Here is a 12187-nt window from a genome sequence, read left to right as displayed (position 1 = left end):
TTGCGGAAAATAAAAATATTTCTTAAATATGAAATAAACTTTCAAATTGCGATCATCCATAATCCGTTCTAAAAAAAATAACTGCAACCAAACGTTCAGAATTAAAAATATTGCTAAAGCATTTGAATAGGAATCATGACAGTAACATAAAATCATAGTATTTTAAACTTTCATAAATTCTGAAAAATACGGCGATCCTCGAGTTTAGCCTCCCGCTCAGTCCAAGCCAGCTCATTGGTCCTCACCCCTCGTCTTCCTCAAATGCATCCTCACCTGCATCGATCAAGTCTAGTGAGTCTAAAGACTCAACATGTATAAACTGGGAATAACGAGTAATACATAATAAAATCACATGAAACCTTAAAATAGAGCGTACGTACTTGAAACTTGAACTTGCATACTTAAAACCCTGAACGTAACTGATATGTGTCGTTTTTGCGCATTCTGTTGCATTAGTTTTAGTTGTGTTTGCATTGTGCATGCATGCTTTTCATTTATATTTTGTTCATTTTAGAGTAAACATTTGCATTTTATCATATCTCACTCGGGCATGATGAATTTGCAGGAAAAGTGGCCGGAAAACCAAGAATGGAGCAAAGTGTACAAAAGAGAAGGCAACGGACAGAATGAGCGGCACCCGAGCGGTAGAAAACTACCGCCCGGGCGCGAAAGATGAATAGCTGAAGGATTTTTACAGAAGAGTCCGCGCTCGAGCGGTACTTTTCTACCGCCCGAGCGCCACCTATTTTTGGCAAGATTTGTGCAGCCGATTCTTTACCTTAATTTGAGGAGGAGAGTGATATGGAAGGTTTGGTGGACGTTTTTGGGGGCATTCAGACAGAATTCTTGAGCCGTCAACGAGTTTGGAGAGCACTTCCGCTCTTGGATTGAAGATTTGAAGATTCCGGGCATCGTTTCTTGCGTTTTTCGTCAACTCTAGTATTTCTTATTTAGTTTTATCATTTAAACTTTGCTTTGTTTATTTAGACTATGAATTTCAGTAGCTAAAACTTTATTATTTGTTGGGATTAAAGGGAATCCTACCCCGAACGTTGAGTTGAATTAATTTATATTTCGATTGTGCGTTATTCTTGATTTTACTACTATTTTACTGTGTCATTAAAGCGTAGCTAACTTTAACGACGTTTTCATATCACGAGTGAGTTCGAGAGAATAACGAGTGATAGGATCGAGTAGTATAATTCGCGGATCTACAATTTACATAGATGTATGAAATTGGATACGTACCGATAGTCATAGTCCTTAGGGTCGAAAACTAGGGGATTTCATAGGTCGAAATGCGATTTGCCCTTGATAAATAATTAAAGATATTTAACTACTTCATTGAGTAGAATTAGTTTGGCATAGCTCGAGAGAGTGTGTTCAATAGATTAGGAAATCCTGTCGGAAGCGTAGATCACGATCGAACGAATTAATTAATGAACGAGGGGTAGGTGAACCGAGATTCCCAACAAATCCATTTCTCATTGAATTTTAACTCAACATTTTCGATTAAATTCTCATTCATTACTTGTTGAATCATTTTAATTGCATATTTATTTGAGCATAGTAGGAATAATCACACAACTCAATTTTCGTTGCTAAATGTTAAATAACTGAAAATATCAATTGTAAAACACAGTCTTCAGTGGAACGATACTTGTACTCACGTACACTATATTATAATTTGACATCGTGCACTTGCGATTAATTTTTGAGCATACAAAATAATATTTTATTGGGGATTTCACTGTGCAAGTTTTGCTCGATCAGTAACATACTTGAAACTTGTGCATACATACATAAACAAAAACGTGCCATCATCATAAGACTTTTCTTAAACATTCTTGCATACTTGTACATACTTGAACATTCATAAACTTATCATTTTGCGTAGAGGCATGTTTCAAAGCAAGTGACCCATACATAAATACGCCTGATCAGACTAACCACAGTATTGGGCTGACAGGGAAGATCCACTGTTACATACATGAGATCCCTGTTCATACTTTAACGGGTGGATTGGTCCCCGTTCATGCTTTAACGGGGTGGAGAGGTCCTCGGCCACGTTCACCGACTTCCAAACCCATTCATAATTTGGTCACGAGACATTTAGCATACCTCAAAAACTTAAAATATTTTCTTTTGCACGTCGAACATACTTACATGGCGTTGAGGGATTCGTTGGATCTCGCTTGGGGCCGCTGCTGCAACATACCAACATGAGTTCGAACACTTAAAACAAATGAGGGTCGTAGTTGTCTAACAATTTGTAAATGAAAAAGCTCACACATCTCATACCTCAAAACAAAACACCAAAAACAAATGAAATCATTATATTAGCGTAGTAGTTTTTTTTTTTGTTGTTGAATATGATATTTATGTATTGAGAAGGCATCAAGGAACATTGAGTTACGAATCCAAACCAAAAATGTGGCAAAATCACAAAAAAATAAAAATTCTAATGTGTGAATGTTGAAGTCCGTATCCCATTCTCAAAGTGAAAAGAACAAAAACTTCACATTATTTGACGAAATGGCTTGAATACCAAAAAGATAATTAAGATATTATTTAGAAATTGTTTCAAGATTTTTTTTTATTTTTTATTTTTGATTTTGTAAAATTTCAAAAGGAACAACGATTCTACAACTTCTCATCTTTTTTTATTTAATTCAATTATTTTTGTGTCAACTGGTTGAATGAAAAACAACGGGTAAAAGGGAATTTTGGAACAAACAGAGCATATAAATCATATGAACTTTAACACATCAAGGAACACAGAAAATAAACATTTTTTTAACAACATTGAATTTTTGTTTTGGTTGGGGGTGCATTATGAGCCCATGTGTTGAATATGCCTAACAAACACACGTATGATGTAAATTCACCTTCAACAGTCGGCCATGAAGTTCCGATTCATTAAGAAGTATAGCTTGTTCAACAGCTTCTGATTCAAGAAACTCAACATATGCATATCCCTTCGGTTGCCCAAACTTGTTAGTCCGTATAGTTACTCTATTCACAGTCCCACATGATTGGAAAAGCTCCTGAACTTCCTCCGGACTACATGCATAATCCACCGACAAAGTAATTTTCACCCCAAGGTTTAGCATCCCAAAAAGAAGAGGAAAGAAGAATCAACTAAAAAAACAATAGAGCTCATAATGAGTATGTGTTGAACCCTGTTATAGCTGAAGCAGGCTATACAACATACCTAGATGGGACAAATCCAGTCACAAAACCGTTGTTGGGTTAACAGGTAAGGAGTGAGCCAATATCGTGCAATGCAAAAAAACTCAGAAGTGGTTGTAGTTAGAGATAACTTTCGGATGACTAAAAATAGCAACATCTCTATGGTGGCAGAAACATACGAAAAAGATGTATTTAATCATATAAATCCTGCAGAATAAATGTTTTGCACCGTTGACACACATACCCCTATTAATTAATGACTTCACATAAAAGAAAACTTCTCTTACATATAAGCACATAATAACAACCAATTTTGATTATGCGTACATATATTTTGCTTGAAACAAATTTATGTCTAGTAGCCATAACAACTAATTTGTTTCAGTAACATACAAAATCTAGCAGCCATAACAACCAATTTGGTTTAATTCGAACGTGTCGTTTCAACCCGACATTAAACGCAATTTGATATAATGAGAACCAAAATTCGACCAAAAAATAGGTTACTTCAATAAAATTCAACATTGAAATTTTAGTATTGAAATGCGGAACTCGAAACGAATAACAATCAGATCGGTTGAGAGCGGTGGAGAGGAAGATATTTGCGAACTTACCACATGACACTTCTGATTTCTTGGCCGAAAAAGTGGATTTGAACCGACAGACGGGACATCAATGAATGTGGTGTTGGGTTCGTCGAGGCTTCAACCGAGAATATGCTGGAGGAGATCGTGTGGAGGGAAGCGGAATCTATGAAGGTAAAGCAACAATATCTGAGAGAATTGTGCAGAGCCGGTGTGAGGGAATCGTAATTTCTGAAGGTAAAGCAAGCATATGAGAGAAACGTGCAGAGTAGGTGTGGAACGGTTTTGTTAGGGTTGTGGAGTGATTTTGAGAGAGAGAAATATTATTGAGGTGAAGCAAAAGGGCAAAACGGGAAAAAAAAACTTGGTGTCCGCCATAGCAGTTTTTATGAGCATCTAAGCTTTAATAAAATAGTAGAGATGAATATATCATAATATTAATTTATTGGTACCATTTAAATATTAGTTTGGTTTTACAAACCATTTAAAGTGGGAACTTTGATTTAGTGTTTACAAATATATATATATATATATATATAGCACAATAAAAACTTGACAACATTTATAAGTTTTGGATATATATACTTATAAGATAATAATATATAACATAATATAAATATGATTATTTAATATATTGGAACCATTTTATTAAGTGGATTTCAATAATGTTCAATATCATTAACTTTATTAAAATACCAAGAGTGGATCCTTTAATCTCAACTACTCAAATTTAAATTTGAACAATTAAGAATTACCAATTAAAGATTCAAACAACTAAACGAAAAAATAAAACAAAAACAAAAGGACATTGTAGTTGACTTGTAATTACCTTAGCTTCCCTGTGGATACGATATTCAGACTCACCGAATTATACTACTTGTGGACAACCTGCTCTTGGGAGTGCAACAATCAAAGTCGCATCAGTGAGGAAAAGTGTTCTTCGGTAATGTCCAATTTTCGCCCCTTTCAGTAATTAAAATCATCGACCGAGGGTACGATCTAGAATATACCGCGGGTGCGGTGTAGTGTCTGTCAACCAGCGCGGGTGCGCTTAATGAGGTACCGCGGGTACGGTAATGGTTCTGGAAAATTATTGCGGGTGCACTGACAAATAGACTGCGGGTGGCTTGGCCTACTGGAAATTTTAAATTTTCAGTCCGCAGACACCGCGGGTGCGCTCAGAAGCCTACTGTGGATGAGGTTTGGTCTCTGTCAATCTAGCGCAGGTGCGTGCAATACAGTACCGAGGGTGCGGTATATCTACGGGAAATTTTTTATTTTTTGTCTTCAACTACCGCGGGTGCGCTAGATTTCTAGCGCGGATGCACTCTTTGAAATTGTTGTCTCCTCTAATTTTTTAGTCCTGAAAAACACAATTGGGAGTCATAAGATTTGGGGAGATACAAGAACACACTAAACCAAAAATACACAACCAAAAATAAGAATACAAGAATAAAAGCAAAACCGAAAACGAAATGCAATAAAGAAACAAAAATTTGGATTGCCTCCCATTAAGCGCTTGGTTTAATGTCGTGCGCCCAACTGCCAGCAGTCTAAATCAAGTTGATCTGCCCAAAGGAATGTTGTCAACATGCCGTACTTCAGTCCCATAATAATGCTTGATCCGTTGTCCATTTACTTTAAACGTTCTTCTGTCATTGCACTTTAGCTCAATGGCTCCAAATGGTTGGACTGATTCTATTGTAAAAGGCCCCGACCATCTTGATTTTAGCTTACTAGGAAATAGTTTGAAGCGTGAATTGAACAACAATACTTGTTGTCCGCGCTCGAAATTCCTGTGCAAGATATGGTTGTCGTGCCACTTCTTGGTCTTCTCCTTATATATCTATGCGTTCTCATAAGCCTCATTTTTTAATTCCTCCATCTCATTCAATTGCAATAGCCGCTGCTCACAAGCTGCTTCCATGTCAAAGTTGAGCTTTTTCACGGCCCAAAAAGCTCTATGTTCTAATTCCAGTGGTAAGTGACAGGCTTTACCAAAGACCAACCTATATGGTGACATCCCAATAGATGTCTTGTAAGCAGTTTTGTACGCCCATAAGGCATCATCCAGCTTCAGTGCCCAATCCTTCTGGTTTGTCTTCACCGTTTTCTCCCATATCTGCTTAATTTCCCGGTTTGATACTTCGGCTTGTCCATTTGCTTGTGGGTGGTATGCCAGGGTCACTTTATGATTCATGTCATATTTAGCCAAAAGTGAGTTAAAGATTTTATTACAAAAATATGTACCTTCATCACTAATTATGGCTCTTGGTGTCTCAAATCTTGTGAAGATGTTCCTGTGAACAAACTTAGCAACCACTCGAGCATCATTAGTATTGGTGGCAATTGATTCCACCCATTTTGACACATAATCCACAGCAAGCAAAATATAAGATTGACCAAAAGAACATGGAAATGGTCCCATGAAGTCAATACCCTAAACATCAAAAAGTTCCACTTCCAAAATATTGGTCAATGGAAACTCATGGCGTCTATAAATATTGCCAACCCTTTGGCATCTATCATATGATTTGACTAAGGTATAACTATCTTTGAACAAAGTAGGCCAATAAAAACCAGACTATAATACCTTTGCTGTTGTTCTTGATGCTCCAAAGTGGCCACCATATGGTGAAGAGTGGCATTGTTCAAGAATAACTTTCGCTTCTTCCTCCACTATGCATCTTCAATCATTTGATCAGCACATCTCTTGAAGAAGTATGGATCATCCCATAGGTAAAACTTTGCATCGTGAAAGAATTTCTTCTTTTGATGATAAGTCAAATCTAGAGGGAGAGTACCACAAGACAAGAAGTTAGCTATATCAGCAAACCAAGGGAGTATAGAATTTACCTCAAACAGATATTCATCCAGAAATGCTTCTTTTATGGTTCCTTCATCTTTTTTATCTTCAAGTTCGATCCGTGACAAGTGGTTGGCAACTTGATTTTCAGACCTCTTCTTATCCTTTATTTCAAAATCAAACTCTTGGAGCAATAAAATCCACCTTATCAAGCGTAGTTTTGCATCCTTCTTGACAAATAGGTATCGAATAGCTGCATGGTCAGAGAAAACAATTACCTTTGTGCAAACCAAGTAGGGTCTAAACTTGTCAAATGCAAACACTACTGCTAGCAGCTCTTTTTCAGTAGTTGTGTAATTTTGTTGTGCAGCATCCATGGTTCGACTTGCATAGTAGATTAATCTAAAAAATTTATCACGCCTTTGGCCCAACACCACGCCTACTGCATAATCACCAGCATCGCACATCAACTCGAAGGGTTCCTTCCAATCTGGCACTATCATGGTATGTGCTGTCACCAATACCTTCTTGATTTTCTCAAATTTCCTGCAGATAATCATCATAAAAAATAGATGTTGATTCTTTTTCAAGCAAATTACACAAAGGTTTACTAATCTTAGAAATTTTTTTGATAAATCTACGATAAAATCCGGCGTGTCCTAAGAAACTCCTTATCCCTTTGATGTTCTTTGGTGGTGGAAGCTTTTCAATTGCAACCACTTTGGCTCTGTCTATCTCTAATCCCTTATAAGACACTTTATGTCCAAGAACAATACCCTCTTGGACCATAAAATGAAACTTCTCCCAATTAAGAACTAAGTTCTTTTCTTGACATCTCTGCGAAACGAGGGAAATGTTATGTAAACAGTGATCAAATGAAGAGCCAAATACCGAGAAATCATCCATGAAGACTTTCATGATGTCTTCCACCATGTCTGCAAATATGGCCATCATACACCTCTGAAAAGTAGCAGGTGCATTGCATATCCCAAAAGGCATCCTCCTAAAAGAAAACGTGCCATAGGGGCACGTAAATGTTGTCTTCTCTTGATCTTCCGGTGCTATAGCAATCTGATTATAACCTGAATAACCATCTAAAAAACATTACTGACAATAACCAGCAATTCTATCAAGCATTTGATCAATAAAAGGTAATGAAAAATGATCTTTACGTGTGGCATTGTTCAACTTCCAATAATCCATACATACTCGCCATCCAGTCAAGGTACGAGTAGATATTAGTTCATCATTTTCATTTTTTACCACAGTCATTCCACCATTTTTAGGCACTAATTGCACAAGAGACACCCAACTGATGTCAGAAATAGCATATATAACTCCAGCATTTAAAAATTTCAACACTTCATTTTTCACTACCTCCTTCATGGCTGGATTTAGCCTCCTCTGATGATCCACATAAGCAGCGTATGACTCCTCCATTAAAATCATATGCATGCATATGGTGGGACTAATCCCATTGATATCAGAAATCGACCACCCAAATGTAGTTTTAAATTTCCTCAACACTCTCAACAATTTTCTTTTTCATCTAAAGTAAGAGAGAAAGAGATAATTACCGGATACATCGAACTCTCACCCAAGAAAGTGTAGCAAAGATGGCTTGGCAATTCCTTCAAAATAGGGGATGCAGGTATTATCTCCGAACACCTTTTTTCTTCCAATTTCTCCTGTGCGGCTTCCTTCACCTTTGGCAACTCTTCGAGAGCTAAAAGTTGCTCTCTCAATTCCCAATCATCATCATCAACTCTAACGACAGTTCTAGAAAGGCATCTATAATGCCCGAGATGTGAATTGGTAAGCAGAACTTATTAATGCATGATTTGATGTATTTATCGAAGGGCGAGGAAACGACGTTGTTGTTGAGGCAGCTAAGACAGTGCACCTGCGGTCTAAAAGATAGTGCATCCGCGGTGAGTCTTCTGAAATTTTGAAGGTTTACAGTAGCTCGACTGCACCCTGCGGTAAGAACAGGACCGCACCTGCGGTAGATGCACCGAGACAGGAGCGCACCCGCGGTAAAAGAGTCAGCGCACCCGCCGTCGTCGCTTCTGAAATTTTGAGTGTGGATCAGTAAGCTTAGCGCACCCGCGGTCAAAGAATGAGCGCACCCGCGGAAAGACGTGTTGAATGAAAAATAAGACACTTGCTCTTAGACATGCAATATCATGTGTTGTCTTCCATTCTTCATCTCTCCAGCAGGCAGAACCGAGAGAATTTCCCCTGTCAAGTTCAAGGTTCCTTCCATCCTATAATTGAGCTTGTTCAACATCTAATCATCCAAACTTCAATCCAAGCATAGATTCTTGCTCCTCTCATCAAGGGCTATCTAAGGATGTAAGTATTGTTACATTTCAGCATGATTTGAAGTTGAGATGTTGGGGAAATCAGATTTTGATTCCTATTATATGTTTTTATGATGATTGGGAACTTGTATTCTCAAACCGGATCTGATTCGAGTTATGTCTCCCCAATCAAACATTGAACTATACCTTCTTGTCATACAATCTTTGTCGAGATCGAAGTCTATATCTGTCGAAGCTTGTCTATACCAATCTGAAATGGCAATGTTGAGATATACAATATCAATCTGCAACTCAAGCCAATACATATACTAATCAATAATCAATCTCGATACATTTCGACGGCATAACGGCGTAGTTTCTCGATACCGATCAACTCAAATAACGTCAATCAATAACAATAATTCACATATCCATCTTAACAAGTCAAAATCCTCAAGAATACAATGTACCATGCTGAAATATGCATATTCTCAATCACAATACATGCTGAAATAATAATAACCGCATAACGTATCCGTTTCTCGATCCGGTTGCGAATACAAGTTCCCAATCATCATAAAAACATATAATAGGAATCAAAATCTGATTTCCCCAACATCTCAACTTCAAATCATGCTGAAATGTAACAATACTTACATCCTTAGATAGCCCTTGATGAGAGGAGCAAGGATCTATGCTTGGATTGAAGTTTGGATGATTAGATGTTGCACAAGCTCAATTATATGATGGAAGGAACCTTGAACTTGACAGGGGAAATTCTCTTGGTTCTGCCTGCTGGAGAGATGAAGAATGGAAGACAACACATGATATTACATGTCCAAGAGCAAGTGTCTTATTTTTCATTCAACACGTCTTACCGCGGGTGCGCTCATTCTTTGCCGTGGGTGCGCTAAGCTTACTGATCCACATTCAAAATTTCAGAAGCGATGATCGCGGGTGCGCTGACTCTTTTACCGCGGGTGCGCTCCTGTCTCGGTGCATCTACCGCAGGTGTGGTCCTATTCTTACCGCGGGTGTAGTCGAGCTACTGTAAACCTTCAAAATTTCAGAAGACCCACCGCGGGTGCACTGTCTTTTAGGCCGCGGGTGCACTGTCTCTGCTGCCCCAACTATATATTTTGCAACTAACATCGAATCGCAACGTCGCTTCCTCGCCCTTCGATAAATACATCAAATCATGCATTAATAAGTTCTGCTTACCAATTCACATCTCGGGCATTACATTTCTCCCCATCTTAGATATGAGTTCGTCCTCGAACTCGCAAGCAATCAATCAAAACAAGTAACAAAAGCAATAAAATCAAAAGCTGAATAAATACTCACATCATGTAAATAACTCGGGATATCTTTGTCTCATCTCTGATTCTGTCTCCCAAGTCGCTTCTTCAGTGCCATGACGACTCCATTGGACTTTCACTAGCGGAATGCTATTCGTTCTGAGTTGTTTTTCATTCCAATCAAGAATCTGAATTGGATGTTCAATATAACTCAAAGTGTCGTCAAGCTCGGCTTCATCAGGCTAATGACATGAGAAATATTAGGCATATATCTACGCAGCATCGATACATGAAAGACAACATGTATCCCAGATAGAGAAGGAGGAAGAGCAAGTTGATATGCACGATCACCAATCTTTTCAGGAATTTCGTATGGACCGATGTATCTAGGAGACAACTTTCCACGTTTGCCAAATCTGACAATGCCTCTGAAAGAAGAAATCTTCAAAAATACTATGTCTCCCTGTTCAAATACTAACGGTCTACGTCTGATCTTCGCATACTTGGCTTGTCTATCATGTGCCGTCTTCATTCTCTTCTGAATTATCTTCACCTTCTCAGTCATTTCACAAATCATATCAGGCCCAAGTTCTGGTACCTCAGATATATCATCCCAATACAGAGGAGATATGCACTTCTTGCCATATAACGCTTCAAACGGTGCCATCTCGATGCTCGTTTGATAGCTGTTGTTGTACAAGAATTCACAAAGTGGTAGTGAATCTTGCCAACTAGTGCCAAAGTCTAGAACTACAGCTCTCAGCATATCCTCTAAGGTCTAGATAGTCCGTTATGACTAGTCCGTCTGTCTGGATTAGCATTTGATACAGATAGTAGACCACTACAACTTGCTATGATTCAAGTTGAGCCAAATTTGATTTTGAGAATTAAAGAAGCACAAAGAACTGATCAGAATATTCAGAAGTCATTTGAGATGGTCAGATCAGGACATCATTCAGAGTATCAGGTACATGATCATGTTTTGTATGTGAATAACCATCTTGTAGTGCCAGATATTTCAGATTTGAAACAACAAATATTGTCAGAAGCGCACTGTAGTCAGTTCAGTATTCATCCTGGTGGCAGGAAGATGTATAACCATCTGAAGACACAATTCTGGTGGAAACAGATGAAGTCAGATATTGCAGAATTTGTGTCTAAGTGCTTGAATTGCCAACAGGTGAAGGCCGAGAGAAAGAAGCCCGGAGGTTTACTTCAGAGTTTATCTATTCCTGAATGGAAATGGGATCACATTTCCATGGATTTCGTTACAAAGTTACCACGTTCTTCCCGGGGTTGTGATGCGATTTGGGTTGTTATTGATAGATTGACCAAATCCGCATGCTTTATTCCATACAGAATGACGTACCGACATGACCAGATGGCAGAGATATATGTCAGAGAGGTAGTCAGATTGCATGGCGTGCCGAAGTCGATCGTATCAGATCGTGATCCACGATTCACTTCACATTTTTGGCACAGTTTGCAGTAGGCTTTAAGTACGACATTACACCTGAGTACTGCATAGTTTCCCACAAAACACATACTAGATTTATATACCTTGTTATGTTGTGCTTTATATTGATTTATATATAAGCATTGAGATAGGAGAGTCATTGGCAGATATGCCAAGTTTCTAGACGTTCGGTGGTATCGAGGCATAGGAGAAGATCGACTCCGATTGTAGATATTCGATACAGACAGGGCCGAAGTCTAGGAATAAGACGTACCGCCACCACGATTGGGAGAGTAGGTGGGAGACTTGTTACGTCTTATTCACACCGGGATCCCTAAATTTAGATATGAGTCGAGTCAAGAGTAAGAGCGGAAGAGTTTTATTGATTTTCACTAATGTGTTATGATTACTGATTTATGTATTATGATTTATCATTCCTTGCATGACATGCATGTATACATGTTTTATACTGGAATTTGTTCTCACCGAAGTTTTCGCTGTTGTTGTGTCTGTATGTGTGCATGACAACAGGTGGGACAGGATCAAGG

At 38.3% G+C, this 12187-nt stretch overlaps 1 protein-coding gene and 1 long non-coding RNA gene across 3 annotated transcripts; both read right to left on the bottom strand.

The window, feature by feature from the left end:
- Positions 1-1049: 1049 nt before the first annotated feature.
- Positions 1050-4192, bottom strand: LOC142541085 (uncharacterized). 2 transcript variants are annotated; one of them, XR_012819228.1, is made up of 3 exons: positions 3215-4192; positions 2889-3063; positions 1050-2207 (listed from the first exon to the last, which is right to left on the bottom strand). It is a non-coding gene; the product is annotated as an uncharacterized LOC142541085 (long non-coding RNA). The 2 variants fall into 2 exon arrangements; XR_012819229.1 differs by having other exon boundaries at positions 3807-4192.
- A 1430-nt stretch (positions 4193-5622) lies between these two features.
- LOC142538730 (uncharacterized) lies at positions 5623-9211 on the bottom strand. Its single transcript, XM_075644027.1, has 5 exons — positions 9093-9211; positions 8251-8373; positions 7003-7128; positions 6370-6463; positions 5623-6216 (listed from the first exon to the last, which is right to left on the bottom strand). Exons 1-5 carry the CDS (start codon positions 9209-9211, stop codon positions 5623-5625), a joined length of 1056 nt encoding a protein of 351 aa, XP_075500142.1.
- Positions 9212-12187: the final 2976 nt, after the last annotated feature.

This window comes from Primulina tabacum, chromosome 3, assembly GCF_025594145.1.
Source record: "Primulina tabacum isolate GXHZ01 chromosome 3, ASM2559414v2, whole genome shotgun sequence".
Lineage (NCBI taxonomy): Eukaryota > Viridiplantae > Streptophyta > Magnoliopsida > Lamiales > Gesneriaceae > Primulina > Primulina tabacum.
This window is presented reverse-complemented; position numbering and strand designations above follow the sequence as displayed.